Genomic DNA, 18,169 nt, shown 5'->3' with positions numbered 1-18,169 from the left:
AAGATCTTTCGGTGGAGGGGTCTGCCAAGCTGTTGTAAGTGGCTTCACTCTGACAGCTGCCTCACCGGGGTCCCTGCCCAGATGGGCAGGCTGACTGAGGCCTACTGATATCAGCTGCCGTCCAAGACCTCTTGCCAACCAGGTCCAGTCCCTTCTCCATACACAAGGTCATGAAAGGGAGCTCAATCACTCTCTCCCCTAATCCTCATAATCATCTCATGAGCTCTTAATCACCGTTATTTCATGGTAGAAGTAAGAAATCAAGAGATCTTTGCATGTGATCCTGGGTTATACAGCTCTTTTGAGTCTGATTTCCAGCCCAGGGCAGTTGAACTCCAAAATCTATGTCTTCATTGTTTTAAAGCCTTCATTTCCTACCATACTGGTAGTCTCCTCTTTCTACATCTAATCTGGGACTCAAAAGCTGTGTGACCTGGAACAAACTGCTTAACCTTGCTAAGCCTCTATTTGTCTACAAAGGGGACTTAGAAGTGTACCGAAAGTTTAGAGACACCGTGTCTGGTGCCCAGTAGATGCTCGATGGTCTGAGCTAGTAGCAAGTGTAATTATTCTTGCAACACTAAAGGGCAGGGGCCCCAGGGCTTGAATCCAGGGTGGGCCCGCCATGGTGTAGTCCCCTAACTGTGTCTTGTGTGTCATTACAGATCAAGTCCTGCTACTACTTGCCTTGCTTTGTGACCTCAAAGAATGAATGTCTCTGGACCGACATGCTCTCCAATTTCGGGTACCCTGGCTATCAGTCCAAACACTACGCCTGCATCCGGCAGAAGGGTGGCTACTGCAGCTGGTACCGAGGATGGGCCCCCCCAGACAAGAGCATCAGCAATGCCACAGACCCCTGAACCCAGACCTGCCCCACCTCACCTCCTTCCCATCCCGCTGAGCGTCCCGGACACTAACTCTTCCCAGATGATGACAATGAAATTAGTGCCTGTTTTCTTGCAAATTTAGCACTGGGGGACAGTTAAAGTCTCTGCCGTTTATGGAGTTGATTTGGAAATACCTTCCTGGTCCCGCCCCCTTATACCCCTTCTTTTTGGTTTTGACATCACCCATTTCCAACTGTGGATCTCTGGTGCCAAGCCAGAAAGAATGAGGCATGTATACACACCTCTTCTTCATGATATATAATCTATATTTTTTTAGGAAAACAGAAATTGAAAAATCTACCCCATTGGGGCATTTAATAGCTACTCTTCTTTCTTCTTCCTCTCTTGACCACATCCTAGACCCCACTTCCATAGACACTTCTTCATCCCAGTACACAGGAAGCATGGATAAGGAAGTTGGCAGAAGTCCAACTGTTTCCCCGATCAGCCAAGGGCAGCAAGCAGACAGACGCCAGGTATTTGAAAGGCCTTATACACAGAGGATATACAACTGTGTGTCTGGATCAGACAGTCTGTCTATGTCTGCATGTCAGATTGAGGGAGGGAAGGGACAGACTGTAGGAGTGGGTCACACAGTTTCCCAGCCCTGTGATACTTGGGTTGACCCGCTGTTTCAGATCCTGGAACAAGCATCCAAGAGTAGCAGAACTTTCTGAGTTGGCAAAGACTTAAACATCTGCCCGAGTTCAGCAGGCAACCTGCCTGTTTGTATAAAAAAACTCAGACGAAGGGCTGAGACGAACGTCTTTCCTCTCCTGCCTCCCATGAGACAGTCTCCTGGGAATTCTAGGCTGGAAGCTTGCAAACATGTGAGCTGCAGAAACACACACCTGACACCATCCACAGATATAGTCAAGTAGATTTGGGTAGAGAATACTATTTCCAAAGTAGTGTTTAGCTCATCTAGGGGGATGTGTTTATATATACATTTGCATATACCCACAGGGGATTATGAGCTAATTTTTTTTATAGGACACAGAATTCTATTCAATGCTGTTAAATATGCGAATAGTTTAATCTCTTTTGTTGTTGTTTGATGGGAAATTGTGACATTCCAAGTTGACTTTTTTTTTTTTTTTTATCTGAATTAAAATTTGAAACTCTGACCACACTCAGCACCCTCTTGTCCCTATCACTGGGGTTGTTTGACCCTTCATCTCCTTTCTTCCTTCTGCTTTGTGTTTGGGGTGCCCTTCACTTAGTTGCCTTACTAGCCGGCTGATGGCAGGTGAGTGTGAGTGTTAGGGCAGGGGCTGTCTCATGAAAGGGACAGTTGCACATCATCCTACATCAGTGGAATGACTCCTCTCCTGGATCTGGGGACAGCATATACTTCTTCCCCAGCTCAGTCATGGGTGAGCGTCACCTCCTGAGATGGTCACCTCAGAGAAGGAACACGGTTGGTTACTGAGGGAGCCAGGCTCTGCCGACAAACTGTAGGCCTTTTGTTGTGTTGTATTTTTGTTTTTTAAATAAAAGTTTAGTATAAATTTTCCTATTAAATAAGATTATTTTAAGTTTTAGTGTCAAAATTGCAATGCCCATTGTAGGTAAGGGTGTACTATACAGATTTGGAGATGGTAAGGTGGTGACATTTAACACAATTACACTGTCTTTTTCAGATTATGGGTATATATCCTCTATTAGTATCATATCTTTTTCATTCCACTTTAGGAAACACAGTTACCAGTTATAAGTAGAGAAAGAGAGAAAAAAAGAAAGACAAGTTCTAGTCTGCCTCTACCCCACACATACCACTGCTTTGTCCAGGGGTTTGACAGAATAGCAGGGCCGGAAGACAGTTGAGGAGATGGGTGTCGAGTTTCCTCTGGGTAGATTTCATTCCCCTGCATCCTTCCCCTGTGCTGACAGGGAGCAGAAGGCGCGACGCTTTCCGTGGTGTGCGGCAGGAGGAGCCGAGGTCAGCAAGCCAGTGGTTCTTAAGAGGTAAACCTCTGACTTACTGTTGGAAGTTGTCTCTTTCAACCTCAGCCTCCTAATATGGCGCTCCTGATCTCCCCTGCTCAAGTGCTCTCCCGTATGTACGCCCCAGCCTCTTTCCCAAGAAGTCTCTGGCCAATTCTCAGTCCCTGTGTGATCAGCCTCCCTCCTACACGGACAGACTGGAGGTGAGGCCTAAGTATGAGGCACCTGAAGTTAACCTGAAGATAAAACCATTGGCAGAACCACGGCCCCAGGTGGCTGTTGAGGTCTTGGCGAGAAGTCCTGGGCAAGGAAGGTCTTTTGTAAAGTCACATCATTGGAGAGCGGTTTTTGCGCTTTCAATAAGCTATAGCTTTGTTTCTTTCTCCTGTTCACTTACTGTATAATTTAAAGTCATTTATGTAGCCGAGACACTTTGTTATTTCAATCATATCGTGAATGTTTTATTTTGCTAAATCATGTGCCATGTGTAGGCTGTCGTGTGTACACTGTGTCTAAGAGAAGAAGAAAAGAAAGAAAGAAAAAAACCCACATGCCATTTTTTTTTCTGATTCAAATTCTACAGTAGAATGGAGGGCAGAATACTGGGGCTCGAGCACTCAGCTGGAATAAAGATTCAAGGAAATGGAAAGTACTAGAAACAGACTCCTGCAGCCTCCTCCCCATGGGATCCTAAGGGTGGGAAGGAGAACAAAAGTACACTGATGTCCTTGTCCTGTATCGACTATCCCTGGGTCATCTGCCGCCCACTTTCCAAGACCTTTCTCCTACTCAACCAGGAAGCCGTGGTTTCTGCAATCCAGGGCCATGGCAACTGTGACTCCAAGCTCTCTCTGTCTCATCCAGTCATCTTTTCTGCCTCCTAACCAAGGAAGTCCTCTATGCAGGCTCCTGTTGCCCAGGCTAGCCCTCTTTTTTCAGCCAGGATGTGGAGCTGAAGGGGACCCTAGTGTTTACTTTCTCCAGTCCTAGCTCTGCCATATAAACACTGTTTCATGCTGTGCTTCTTAAATGATAAAGGACACAGTGACTTTTGGGGATAGATTTGTCTGGGAGATGACGTGAGTCCGGGAGGCATCACTCTTCCCTGCCTCACATCAAGGTGCCATTCGGGTATTTGGCTCCCAGCTACTTAAAGTTAAAAATAATCACTCTAATATTTGTATCATAGAAACTCAAAAAAAAAAAGAAAGAAAGAAAAGAGAAGTCACAGAAACATAATCAAATGGGAGAAGGCAGGAGAGAATGGTCTCAGCAGATTTAAGTTGGCTGTTGGGACTGAGGAGGAAAGGACCTGATGAAAAGACCATGCTCTGGGGACAGGGGTACCTTAGATTCTCTGTCTACTTTTCTTCTAGCAAGTCAGCTGTGCTGCAGCCCAGTAGTGATGAAGAGACACCAGCCAGAGAAAAACCCATCTAGAAGGAATGTATTTGTTGCTAAATTTTGTAGCACTGTTTACAGTTTTCCTCCATGTTATTTATGAATTTTATATTCCGTGAATGTATATTGTCTTGTAATGTTGCATAATGTTCACTTTTTATAGTGTGTCCTTTATTCTAAACAGTAAAGTGGTTTTATTTCTATCACACGCCCGCTGTCTCTTGCCTTCTTGTGTCATGTCTTGGGGAGGTTATAATTGATATAATATAATCTTGCAAGCAGATTCTTCCTGTCCTCCTCTCACCCCTTCACACAATCTTCTTCCACCCGTGTCTATAGCTCGGGCTATCTCAATTAAGATTCTTCTTGCAACAGATTTAGGAAGGTACCCTTAACTCCTTATGCCTGCTAATTCAGCCCTAACTAAATCCCCAAATTCTACTGGTAGGATCCAGTGTTTAAGAGAAATCTATCTTAATTACCAGTGGGTAGTATAGTCCTGAGACCTTATTTTCTTTCTGAGAATTCCATGGTGGATGACAGAGTGTAAGCTTGTAGGCAGCCATACTTGAAAATGTCAATGGTCTAACTGAAATCCTGAGGGAAGCATCAAGTTAGGATTGCAAGGGATTTCTGAGTCCCTAGGACAGCTGGTGAGCTACTCCCAGTACTCAATGAGCTTCGATCCACTGCATACCACACATCTAACTTTGAGGCCTCCTTCGTTAGTGTTCAAGGTCATAGTCTTGTCCCTGTTTGATAGGTCCTCCACTCTGAGCACCCGCCACATGCCAGGCACATGTCCTATACTCACTTGCACAGACTGTCATCAAAACTGCTATATGGCTGTACTACTCAAAGAGATTCAATTGTCTAAAATCTAGTCAGTTGACTGGGCTGTGATTAATAAACTACTTTGAGGACACATCCTAAATTTTCTCAGAATATTTACACATGTTCTGTGTTAGTCAGATTTTGTCACTGTTGTAACAAAATACAGAAAGAAATAACTTAGAATGGGGACAATTTATTTTGTTTTGGTTCCTGGTTTCAGAAGCTTTGGTTCACTCTATCCTGGAGGCCATAGTCAGACTAGCAATTTTCATTATGGAAGACCAAAAGTAAAAGAGAATGCCCAAGTCCAACCTTCCTCCATTTCTTTTTATCACATCTTGGCCCATTGCTCCACGGATGGTGCTAAAATACCCACATTTCCTGGCTTTGCTAATCCTCTCTGGGAAGACCCCCCAAAAAAACACCTAGAAAGTTCATTCCTAATCTGGCTTTCATTTCAGTTAAATTGATAATTCAGATTTACCTACACTTACTCACACCAACCAGACATCCTGGATTCTGTGCCTGATGGGTCATGGAAACAGTAGATAGACAATCAGTGAGAGCCTCTGACTGGCTGGGTTGCCTGTAGCCCTACCTGACAGTGCCTTCAAATAGGCCTGTCCAGCTCAGCAGCCAGAGCCTAGGATTCTTCAATCCAACCACAGTCTCTAGCGACTGTGAGAACACCGTACTCTTGTTTCCTGAGACCCCTAGTTCTCCGCATAACCAAATTCACTGACCATGCACCAATCACATAAACAGACATGTTGTAGGCTTAGTCCAAGAGCTCAGAATACTTCTACCAAAATTCGAGCTGCAGACACAGAACTTTCCAACTCACTCAGAAAAATATTAGTCTTAAACCTTCCAAATAGGTAGTGAAGCCACATACTCTCAGCTTGGCCCCAGTCAACTCCCAGAGATACACTCCAAGGAAAGGAAATCAAACGTGTAAGCGCATTTCTCTTTAATAATCAACTCAAGTGAAGTATCACAGTTTTTATTAAAATTACAGTGGAAACCAGGTCCCATAAAAATGCCTTTCCCCTTTATACTCCCCCTCTAGTTCCAGGATGCCAGTTCAAAAATGTGCCTTGATGTGTTAATTAACAGAATTTCACAGAATGCCAAGTACCTTTGTCCTACTGCCTGAGTTTACCCTAGAGAAGTTGAACCTTCCTCAAGGTTCCTCAAGAAACACTAGACATTCCCACAAGCACAAGACATGAAGGTTTTATGTGGAGTCCAAATAACCAGGAAGCAAGGCCTGGGCTGCCCAAAGAGACTCAGAAGATAGACATGTAAGGTCATTCCACATTATGAAGATAAGCAGAATTAAAAAGGCACTCACCATTGGCTTGTGGTTGGGGAAAAATGTTTGCTCCACTAGTGGAAACTTCTCAGGACCCAAGGAATGGAAGATCTTAATGAGCTGAGAGAACTGGGAGAGAAAAGAAGAGATCATTAGCCAGCCATGGTTTCCCACTAGGGTCCTGGCACCCACTTGACCCTGGCCTTTAAGTGTCAGCCCTGAGTTAAGTTCTAGAAGCTGTTATCCACCACTAGGATTAAAAGCCAACTTCCTTGGTTGATTATCACCTCCTCTTTTACCCTTTATGCCTTGCCCCTGACCTAGCAGGTTAGCAGGTAACTGGCTACAGTTCAACCACATTTTATAAGTGTTTAACTGCATTCTCAGCCATTTTCACACAAGGTCCTTGCCCCCAGTACAGACTTTTGGGAGTCCTGCCATCCCTGTGCCTGCAATGCCTATCTTTCTAAGGCAGCACTGTAGGCACTTAGGGATACTCTAAGTTCAGACTCTCTCATTCAAATTTAAGAATTTTATTGACTGCTGTGTACTAGCCATGAGACCTGGAAGGCAGGGGTCACTGTAGGTTTCTGAATGTCACTTTCCTAATTTGTACATTACAAGGTTGGGATGTCATCGTAATGCTAGTGGGAATCATGGGGGATTTAGGACATAGAGGAGGGCTGGGGTCATGAGGAAGGATCCCTGGACCTATCCTATAAGAGAAAGATGGGGGCTTTGTGTGGTCAAGGAAACCACTGTTTCTGAAGACCTTCAGTGGCTGCCCTGACTGTAGCCTCAGGGGCAGGGCATGATTAAGAAATAGGCAAAGGGTGGTTCTCATGAACTTTAAAAGGTTGGACCAAGGATCTTATTCACTCAGAAGGCAAAGGGAAATGACAGGCAGATACCAGAACAACAGCTTGGACTCTGCGAACATAGGTATCTGGCGGGTAGAAGAAGAGCTACAATTTGCTCCAGGTAAATGCTAAGATCTTGGAGAGAGACATGAAAAAGCTGAGGAAAGTTTTGCTCTACACTGGGTTCCTATGCCCTCTTGAGAAATAGCCCAAGTATGAAGTACAGCACAGAGTCATTCTTGGAGAACTTGAGAAATGTGAGAAATGATGTTTGCGGGTATCCCTCATTTTATAGATAAGGAAGCTGGAGTTCAGGGAGGGAGTGCAACCTACAGTTCATGGGTTATGAAGACGAGCTGCAGCACTGACTGCCAGTTATGTGGGCCTCAATTTCCTCTTTTGTATAATGGAGATGGGCTGAGAACAGGACATAGTGAATGCTAGTAAAGTTGCTGCTCTAAAAACTATGGACCGCTTCCTTCTCGTGGTATGGAAATTGTAGATTCCATGAGTCTAATGACCACAGTTAAGACTATCCACATGTATTAAATTAACTCAAGTAGTCATTGAACAAATACTGAGTGCTATCCCAGCATAAACATAGTCCCTGTGTAAAGGGAAACGACTGTCACCATTTCTTGTGAGTATGCTGTGTACTGGCCACCATTACAAACACTTTGTATGCCCCTAATGAAAACCAGGAAGGCTCTATTATTATCATCCTTTTAAAAATAAGGATGCTGAGTTCAGAGAGGTTAATGCAATTGCTTGAGGGCACGCATTAAAATGGAGAAACATGGCCTTGGGCAATCTAGCTCCAGAGTCCAGACTAATCAGTGCCCTTCTCTCCCAGGTGATGGCAGATAGGCAGCCAAACAGGGTAGACCAGAGAGTTGAGGCATTTCATAGCATTTTCTCTTCATCTCTGAGCTGCCCTTGTCCTCCCTCCTCCCTGAGGAATCAAGGCATGTATCATAGGACTGATGATACAATTGTCATATTTGTTAATAGACTGTTCCAGTAGAATAGGAGATCAAGCAGCAGATACTCTAATCTCTCCTCTCCCCTCCTCCTCCTCCTCCTCCCCCTCCTCCTCCTTTTCTCCTTCTTCTCCTTCTCCTCCTCCTCCTCCTTCTTCTTCTTCTTTTCTCCTCCACCTCCTCCTCTTCTTCTCCTCCTCCTCCTCTTCCTCCTCTTCTTCTTCTCCTTCTCTTCCTTCTCCTCCTCCTCCTCCTTCCTCTCTCTCTCTCTCTCTCTCTCTCTCTCTCTCTCTCTCTGCATTGCTTCTATTAAGGGAGATAGATGGTAGCTAAAGGAATGATGTCATTTAGGTGCAGACCCATTTGTGGGGTATCAAGGTGGAGTTATAGACTGAGAGTATTTGAGAGAATGGAGGAGGGCTGGCATTTTAGGAAGACCCTTTATTCTTGATGATGTTTGAATGGAAACTTACGTAAAGAAAATGAGTGGTCGACATTAGCGAATCCATGGGGAGAAAGCAAGTGTTAAGTTGGAGAAAGTGGGCCTCGAAGTCTGATTTCACCATTCACTAGGCCCTAAGATCCCAGGATTTCTTATCCAGCCTGAAAGTAAGACTTCTCCTCTGTAGGACACAGGAATAAAGCTATCACCAACTACAGTGATAGCATGGGCACCTCTCACGGTTCCTGGCATTCAATAAGTGTTTAATAACTTTGAAGAGCAACAGTAAGAAAATTATTCTAGAATGTTAAAAATGGTAATATTTGTTTATTTTTGCTTGAGTCAGGGTCTCACATAGCTTGTTCTGGCTTAAAACTCTTAGTACATAGCCAAAGAGGCCCTCCTGCTTCTATCTCTTAAGTGCTGGGATTATGAAGCAGTTGAGACTGAGCCCGGCATTGTATCGACTGAGCTATACTTTATTGAGATTAATATTCCTACAACACGACCCTGTATCATAATGTGTTATGCGTAATATTTGCAAGGCTGCAATCCCCTGAAGAGTTCTGGGGCAAAGTTGTTTGTTCAGTTGTTTAAATAAGATTCTCCTCCTTGCTGAGGCCCTGTGTTGGGGAAGTGAAGCCATTATGGGACCACCTCAAGATTCCCAGTTCCCTCCAGATGGACTGATCTGTTACCTACCACCCAAGGCTTGCTGCAGAAGTTGTATACGGAGTAGAGAGAGTTGACAGCAGGAAGCCCTCCATACTGGAGGCCGATGACCAGGCTTCGGTAATCCTCAGCCAGGGCCATGCTATAGGCATGCTGTCTAACCAGAATGAAGTCAGGTTTGAAGGACCTGCCGAGAGAGGGAACAACAATGATATTACCACATGACAGTGTAGCCAAGGCTTGCTCGTTATAGATCTGATCCTATGTATCTGCTACCCAAAGGAGCTCTCAGGTGAGAGGGCCGGGTAGGGGAGCACAGAAAGGGTTAGGCAAAGCTCACAGCTACACAACTACAAACCAAATGAACTGAAAAGAACAGTTTGGATTTTAGGCTATTTCCTAGATTATCATTTTTTAAATAAAACCAGGGAAAATGTTTCAAACAACTAGGCAATGATATAACATTTTACTACATTCTGAGTAATATACAGAATATATGCATTCCTTTTTTCTCTTTTTTCTTTTTTTCTTTTTTTTTTTTTTTTTTTTTTTTTTTTTTTTTTGGAGCTGGGGGACCAAACCCAGGGCCTTAAACTTTGCTAGGCAAGCACTCTACCACTGAGCTAAATCCCCAACCCCTGCATTCCCTTATATATGGATGCTGTCAGCTCTCATTTCTCAGAGTACATCCTAAAATCCAGGAAGATACATAATTTGCTCAGAGGCATGTTGCAGGTAAGTGGAAGGGTCAGGGTTATAGCTGTCAATTGGCTGGGAATCAGACTTCCTCCTTGAAGCCTTCCTAACTGGTTTGTGCCTGTTAAGTGGAGGCCTCTAGAAAGCAGTAGACTGCATGTGCACACGGGTTCTCTGTTGGGCCCCTCTGAGGACAGGGTCCCAATGGATGAATGAATGAACAGACTTGGGGGAGGGCTGGGCTATCTGCTTCCTACTTTATAGCTGGGAAGACTGTTGCTGTGAGAAAGTAACTCCTTTAGACCACAAAGCGGATGAACAGGAACTCTGCCATTGCTTCTCCAGTCCTCATGCTTTTTAACACCACATCCTGGCAGATTTACCATGTTCTATTCACGCTGTCAAAGGCCAACTTATTTCTGTGGTCCTTACTTCGAAGACACCTGAGAAAACCAGCTTCACAGTGGGCAGAGGGTGGACACTCAACACAGTGCCCTTGATCTGTCTGTCTCATCCGGAGTCATACCCTTAACTTCACAGAAGTGCCGTCTCTTTAAAATAATTCAAATATAATCGAAAATAGCTCTCAGAGGGGAAGGACTTTGCTCCCACCGAGGATAGACAAATGAACGTGCACAGTGAAGATGTATCTCACGTCATGCAGACGTTGGCTCTCAAGAGATACCCTAGTGTTTGACACTTCTAGGGCAGGTATAGGGTAGGTGTGGTAGAGACTGCTGTGAACATCATCCGCTCCTCTCAGAGCAAAGGATTCTTCTGCTCTATGGTCACTCATCTTCACAGGCTACTCAGACCCGACTGTGGCCTGTCTTCGGGAGTCTGACTCACGGTGTGTTTCTGGGAATGGTCCGCCTTAGTATAGGAAAGTTAAAGTTAGACTCTTGGAATGAGAGCAACTGGGATAAAGAATGAAGGGGGGATTTGATGGCAGTCAGAAGCACTCACTTGCAACAGAACCACTTTCTACTTCTCTACGATTTACCAAAAGACCCGTGGAATGCATGAAGAGGTAAACAAATTGCCAGAGATTTTACAAAATGCAGAGAAAATTCCTAACAATCTTTATATACACATTTTGATCCAACTATTTATTTTACTGTATACAGCATGTAGTCATACACGTAATTGATTTCATGCTTTCTACACATTATGATTCTGGAATTTTATACATAATGCAATGATCTGAATAGTTCCTCTACAACCAAAATACCCTCAAAAACAATTTTTCCCTTTCTTCCCCTTTTCTCTCCTTGTTTCCTCCCTCTCCCCTCCCCCAGATGCTCTTCTCTTCCCAACCTCTTTCCTTTTCCCTCTCCTCCTCTTCCTCTGTCTCCTTTTCTTCCCATCCCTCCTTTTTAACATTGCTGGGAATCATATTCAGACTTTGCCACATTCTAGGCAAGGGTTCTGTTTTCTTCCTTTGGTAATTCCCTCACACTGCCCCTAAAGGACACCCTTCCACTCCATGGTGGTTTCAAGGTTCATTTTCCCAATTTCCATCTCTCAACAGCTTTGCCAGCTCCACAGAGTGTTTTGTTCTGTTGTTCTTTGCAGTACTGGAAACTCGATTCAGAGCCTATTCATGCCTTACCATTGAGCTACGTCCCTCAACCCCACTCCCCCCGCCCTGCCTTTGTGACAGCATCTTATTAAGATGCCCAGGTTAATCTTGAATTCCCTCTGTTTGCTGTCTTTGAACTTGTTTTCCTGCCTTGATCTCTCAAGTACCTGTATTAGGTCTCCTAACACTGTAGTTTCTTGAACAATGAGTGTTTCAATTTGCTGAGTCACATCCCCTAAAAGGTACCAGGCCTGTCTCTGTTATGTGATTTTGTAATTTTAAAAATTAATCATTTGCTTTGTCTTTCTTATATGTCTCCTCACATCTTTCTCCATTTTAAAAACTATGGTTTTCCACTCTGCTTTTTCACAGGACCTCTATACAATAAGAACATGGCACTTTTCCTGTCAAGTATGGCAATGTTTTTACAAGGTACATCTTTTTAAAAGGCACATAAATGTGTTCTCCCCACAATTCCCTTGGTCTATCTTCTCAGGTGTTATCTGAGTAGTCAGGCAGGGTCCCTCCTGACAGGGTGGCCTCCCTTACATTATTCCCTGACAATAATGAAAGTGGACTCATTGTCTTGCCAGGGGTCAGGCCACCTTGAAGACCCCTCTTCAAAAGTCTCATGCTGACTCTTTCCTAGTGTTTTTAGATGTATAAAGAATTCTATTAAGGGATACAATCATGAAAATATAGTCCAAGCTCACTGCTTAGGAAGAGAGTGCCCAGGCTAGACTAGAATAGTGTTTTAAAGAAAAGATTTATTTTTTCGGAGCTGGGGACCGAACCCAGGGCCTTGCACTTGCTAGGCAAGCGCTCTACCACTGAGCTAAATCCCCAACCCCTAAGATTTTATTTTTAATTATGTGTCTGTGGGGAGTGAAATGGAGACAAGTTGTATATGTGGCTACAGTATTCACAGAGGCCAGAAGAGGGCAGTAATGAGAGTGTCCATAAGAAGAAATGAGTAATCAATAAACATGGGGAGGAATGGCCATTGCGAAGAGGAAGGAGTTCTTTCTTGTGGTCGCAGGGAAGAAATGAAATCTGATGGTCAGGGTTTCCAGGCAATAGTATGTGGCCCTCGTAACTATGGGCTGCTTCATAGTGACATGGGTTCAGTATTTATGGAGGAATGTCAGCCCCAACAAGAAATATTTAATCCCAAGAACTCAAATTGACGTCCCTTGGCCTCTCAAGATTATCACATCCAGTGAGCGGAAGGGTAGTACTTCTCCCCAGGTGAGGTACCAGGGCTGGCCAGGCATGTGCTTCAGTCTATAGGTTCAGTCACTGTTATATAGAATGCACAGGCTCCCCCTGTTAAAGCTCCAAGGAATGTACAGAGATTAGTGACCAGGAGCAGGCAGTTGCTTTCTTTAAACCCAGTACTCTGGTTTCTCTGTTCAACCAGAGGACGGACATCCTCCATGTCTTCCAAACATCCAAGCCCCTGGTCCTCAGATACTTCCAAGTACTGAAGATACCAAGATGATGGGAACATGATTCCAGACTATAGAACTGACAGCCCAGGAAGAATCCCTGTATGGAGATACCAAACAAACATCAAACACATTTTTGCTCAGATAATAGCCAAGTTACAGAATCAGCCTAAGTGTCATCAACAGATGAATGCAGAAGGGAATGGAGTTTTATTCAGTCATAGACAAGAATGAAAATTGGTTATTTGCAGGAATGTGGATGCAACTGGGATTATCTTAAGCAAAATAAGTAAGACTCAAAAGGACAACTATCAACCATGTGTTTTTCTTTAATTCAGGGCTCATAGATTTCACATAGATGCATATAATCATGAGGCATGGGAAAGCAGAAGCAACGTCGTCTGGCTTGGGGAAGATGAATGTGTAGGGGGCGGTTCTGATGTTAAGGTCCTGTTCTCCAGTTGGTTCTCGATCTGTCAGTAAAGAAAACTGTCCAACAATTGCTGGGTAATGGGAGAGGCGGGACTGCCTGGTCCCTGTAGGCAGGGAGGTGGATGCAGTTTGGAGAACAGAGTTCACCATATGTTGGAGAGAGAACTGGGCAACCATGTGAGATCTCAAAACAAAGTGGTCGCTCCTATAGGCAGGTTGTCAATTTAGCAACTGAAGAATTGGGCAGGTGGGAGAGACTGAGTTAAGAATCTGATAAGGGCATGCTTTTCTAGGTGGGACAGAGCAGTGCCCAGTAATTGTGCCTATTGGCAAGTTGTAATTGAGCAACTCTGTCTGTGTATTTTGTCTGAGGATTCAAGGGAAGCCTGGTGAGGGTTGGTAGATTGGTCGCTTCCTGGAGCAAAGGCAGGTAGAGCATAAAACTACACGCAACATGAATGTGATTAACGGGAAGGGAAGTAAGAGGGAGGGAGTGACTGTCATCAAAATACGTGTTTACTCCTACAAATGTTTGAAGAAATGCCAGTGAACTTGTAAGGTTTTCACACCCACTGTATGAAGGATGTGCATGAGTATGTGTACAACAAACACACACCAATTTAAAAACAAGCAAACAACAAAAAACAAATGCCATGTCAAAGACACTAAGGTGTCCCAAAGAGTGTTCAGTTCAAGGGGCAGGTGCTGGGGTTGCACACCCTTTAATCCCAGGCAGAGGCAGGCAATTTCTGTTTGAGGCCAGCCATTATCTTCAGAGTGAGTTCCATGACAGCCTACACGCTATAAGCTACATGCCTTGAAAAAATAAAAACAAAAACAACAACAACAACAAAAATCAGTGTTCAGTTCTGCCTGGGGCAGGTTGGGCAAAAGTGTCTAGAAAGGCTTAGATCCTGAAAAAGAAGTAGAGCTTCTTTATAGACAGGGATTTAAGGGTTCTCCAGGTAGCAGGAAGAGCTTGGTAGGTTTTATTTTATCTGCCAATAATCCTCTTTTCTCTTTTTGGCAGGCAGAACTCATGATCAAATTTCCTCCCAGTGGTGAACTGTGTTACCGTGGCAAGAACTGATCCTAAGGTTGGGAATCCATGAAGAATGGCCTCATCAGATTCCCTGGAGCTGCCGTCTACAGAGTGCAGGGAAAAGGAGTGGTCGGCTAAGAACTTAGCTGATGGAGATCTTTTGTTTTTGTTTTTTGTTTTTGCTCTTTTCATCATGGAAGAATCCCGTTTGCTGCAGAATAGATGCCTGTATGGTCTTTTGGGACAGAGACAAAGGCCCTGCCCTTGATTGCCTAGTCCCTGACATCCTCAGAGCCTGGCTGACAGCCACCTTTATCTTCTGAGCTAAGTGAACCATGAAGTCTTCTTTTCTGCCTGGTTTCTATTGATCTGTGTCATTTTGCTATCAATATGGCTCTAACACTGGGACAAAGTGACAAAGTTTGCAACCAATTCTGTGGCTGGAATATAGAGGCATATGAAGCAGCACCAGAGCTGAGCTTTGGTGAAATACTACAGTCACCCTCTCGCTAGCCCACCGCTTTCTCCTGTCTCTGCTATCCCACAGAGTCTAAGTCCTGTGCCTTTCATGCCTTCTCAGGATCTCTGACAATCTCACGCAAGTTGGCCCTGGAGACTCTCGCTGGGGTTCCTCTTTATCTCCTTCTTAAACTTTTATATGAGCTCTTGGACTCATGTATGTCTTAGAAGTGGCTGTCAGTACTCCAAGGAAATTGAGGATGACAGACAATTAAATGGTAAGGACAGGCCAGATGGTACATTGCTGGGGATTACTGAGGGCTTTAGGCAATGTCAAGAGGCAGGGGGCCCAAGCCTGAGTCTCTCTGAACCACTGGAAAAGTGTCATAATTCCTTTAACTATGGAAGGCCTTGCCGTAGTAAGAATGGATTCTGGCAGGGCTTTGCCCGGGACCTCAGCTAATGAGCAGGAACCTCATTATTCTCAGCTGCTTCACTGAGATTTTGCAAATATTCCTTGTTCTACAGCCTCTAAGTTGGCAAAAGAGACGATCATGCTGACTTGGGTCACAGCCTGGCCCGTCACATCCATATCTGTTCCTAGCCAGGCCTGGGGAGGCTCCAGACACTCTGATCTATATGCAGAGAAACTCCGGCTTTGTTATGGACTGCCTCTATCCTCCCCAGAACCCTTTCTACTCGGCTTCCATACACATAAGCTTTGGTGTACAATCTAGGGCACAGGAACCCAGGGAGCTGCAAACCAACAAAAGGGAGGGAGGGACCATCAGAGCTGTCTCTGTGTTTTAAAGTTCATGATAACGCCATCTTGCTGCAAGTGGAAATGACAGGAAATATGCATGCTCTACAGAGGGTGGGGATGGACTTGCCAGATGGGAAGACTTGAGAATTAACAGTACTTACTGAGGACTGCAAGAAATTAGTCCAGGCTCCAAGGAATTAGGTGGCAACCAACCAGAAATCTGGCAAGGAGCAGAAAATAGGATACTGCAGCCAGGCTGGTGGGGCCCACAAGGAAGCTGACAGCTACATGGACGAGTGGGGAAGGGACTTGAAGAAGCTGATGGATAACCTGCTCTCATGAATCTCAGAGCTTTTGAGTACTTAGAAGTTAATAAAAACACAGGCAGAGAGAGGTTTTGGGGAGGAAGCAGGTTTTCTATCTCTATTCTCAGGATCTTAGTCTTGAGCTCATCTTTGTCTCATGTCAGAGAATGCAACATTGACTCCATCTTCTTCCTCCATTCTTTACCTATCCTGGGCTGAATCATGTCTCTCCAAAGCATAGGTTAAAGTTTGGTTCCCTGTTACCTGTGATCCTTATTACCTGTGAAGGTGAGTTAACATGGAAATAGGGTCTTTGTAGATAGCATTGAGCTAAGAGGAGGTCACACTGCGATGGAGTGGATCATAATAGCTGTCTTTGTAAGAGGACATTCATATGCATATGCACAAACAAGAGAGATTATATACATTAATGATAAAGGAATCAAGAGATGGAAATGATAGTCTGTAAACCAGAACCTTTCAAGGACTGCTGACAACTTTGAGAAGCTGGCTTGAGGCAGCAAACTGTTCTCCCTGAGCCTTCCGGAGGACCACACGCCCTGACTTCAGACTTAGACCCTCCAGAATTAGGAGGAATGCATTTCGGCCATTTAAGTCACACAGCCTGTGATGTGACCTTCAGCAGCCTCAGTAATCCATTTTCTTGGGTAGTCCCATATTCCCTCGTTCCAGTAGCTTCTTGGCTTTTCTGGCTTATTTTGTTCTTCTTTGTAAATCCATCCAGACTTACATTCTCCTCTTGCCAAAACAGCGGGCCTGTAGTAGTCTATTCCAGGAGTTGTAACAAAATACCACAGACTGGGTGGCTTATAAACAACAGATATTTATTTCTTATGGCTTTGGAGGCTGGAAATCCAAGGTCAAGGACACGAAAGAATCAGTGAGTGGTTAAAACCCTCCTTTCCAGTTCATGGCCTAGCCTCCTTATTGTGCCTTTTCCAGGGACAGTAGGAAAGAGTGAGGTGACTCTCTAGCTCTCTTAGCGAGGAAACTAATCTCACTGGTAAGGGCTGCATCCTAAAGACTTTGCTTACTCTCAAAGGCCCTATCTCATATTATTAGCACATGGATTTAGGGGAAGTTTATATTAAAGTTAGAGCAAATATTAAACCCAACAAGCAAAGACTATCCTTATTCATGAAAATTCACTAGACATTAATGTTCATGTTTTTATTACACAACAAACCCATCTCATCAATACATAGAAACATGGATGGACGTTCATCAAAATGCTAACCTGATGATTTGAAGGAGGGGGAATGGGAAATAGGAAGTTGGGTTTTCTTTAGCTATTGTTTGCCTTAAAATAAAACACCTCTCAGAGACTGACCACCAACTAAAGAGCATACAGAGGCTAGATCTAGGACCCCCTACATATGCAGCAGATGTACAGCTCAGCCTTCCTGTGGGCCCTGAATAACTGGAGTGAGGGCTATCTGTAGAGCTGTTGCCTGCTTGTGGAGTCCGTTCCCCTAACTTGGCTGTCTGACCTCAGTGGGAAAAGAGGAGTCTAGCCTTGCAGAGACTTGATATGTCAGAGTTGGGGGATATGGGGTATGGGGGGTGCTCCACTCTTTCAGAGGAGAAGGGGAGAGAGGATGGGGGGAGGGACTGTAGGAGGTGGACTGGGAGAGTGGACAGTGATCAGGATATAAAATGAATAAGTAGATAATAAAACAAAACAACGCAGAGCATTTTTATATGCAGAATTTTAAAAAAGGGCTATCCACAGAGACTTGAAGTGCCAGGGAGGATACCCAGGAAGGCCCCCACCCACTTGGAGGAGAAGGGGAGGGGGCATGGGGGAAAGATTGTGAGAGGGGGTGACTGGGAGGGAACAGTGAGTGGGATGTAAAGTAAATAACTAAAAAAATAAAGTTAATAATTTTTAAAAATGCTATGTTCTGAAAGAAAGAAAGCTGTAATAGCTATAATGTTTTATTATGGGAAACTCTAAGGGTACACTGCCATGTGAATAAAACTATTTAAAAACATAACCCGTTTTATCAGCAAAGCCTTGAAAGATGAAGGTTTGGAAGGAGAAATGGAAAACTTCTCATTTGGTAAAGGGATGAGAAGT

General features: G+C 44.3%; 2 protein-coding genes across 5 annotated transcripts in view; one reads left to right on the top strand and one right to left on the bottom strand.

Annotated features, from left to right (window-relative positions):
• Positions 1-4,446, top strand: part of Timp3 (TIMP metallopeptidase inhibitor 3) — a 49,883-nt gene extending 45,437 nt beyond the window's left edge. Inside the window, exon 5 of the mRNA XM_032910237.1 lies at positions 666-4,446. Within this exon, the coding sequence (XP_032766128.1) occupies positions 666-863 (198 nt within the window). The 3' untranslated portion in view covers positions 864-4,446. The remainder of the gene's footprint in view (positions 1-665) is intronic.
• The window catches only part of Syn3 (synapsin III), a 435,579-nt gene that overhangs the window by 272,290 nt on the left and 145,120 nt on the right, over positions 1-18,169 (bottom strand). For all 4 annotated transcript variants that reach the window (XM_032910230.1, XM_032910213.1, XM_032910225.1 and 1 more), the window contains exons 5-6: positions 9,372-9,528; positions 6,427-6,516 (exon numbers count right to left, since the gene is read on the bottom strand). In XM_032910230.1, coding sequence (XP_032766121.1) covers positions 6,427-6,516; positions 9,372-9,528 — 247 coding nt within the window. The remainder of the gene's footprint in view (positions 1-6,426; positions 6,517-9,371; positions 9,529-18,169) is intronic.

This window comes from Rattus rattus, chromosome 1 (assembly GCF_011064425.1).
Source record: "Rattus rattus isolate New Zealand chromosome 1, Rrattus_CSIRO_v1, whole genome shotgun sequence".
Taxonomy (NCBI): Eukaryota; Metazoa; Chordata; class Mammalia; order Rodentia; family Muridae; genus Rattus; species Rattus rattus.
The sequence above is the reverse complement of the archived record's forward strand: the minus strand, read 5'-3'. Positions and strand labels throughout refer to the sequence as shown.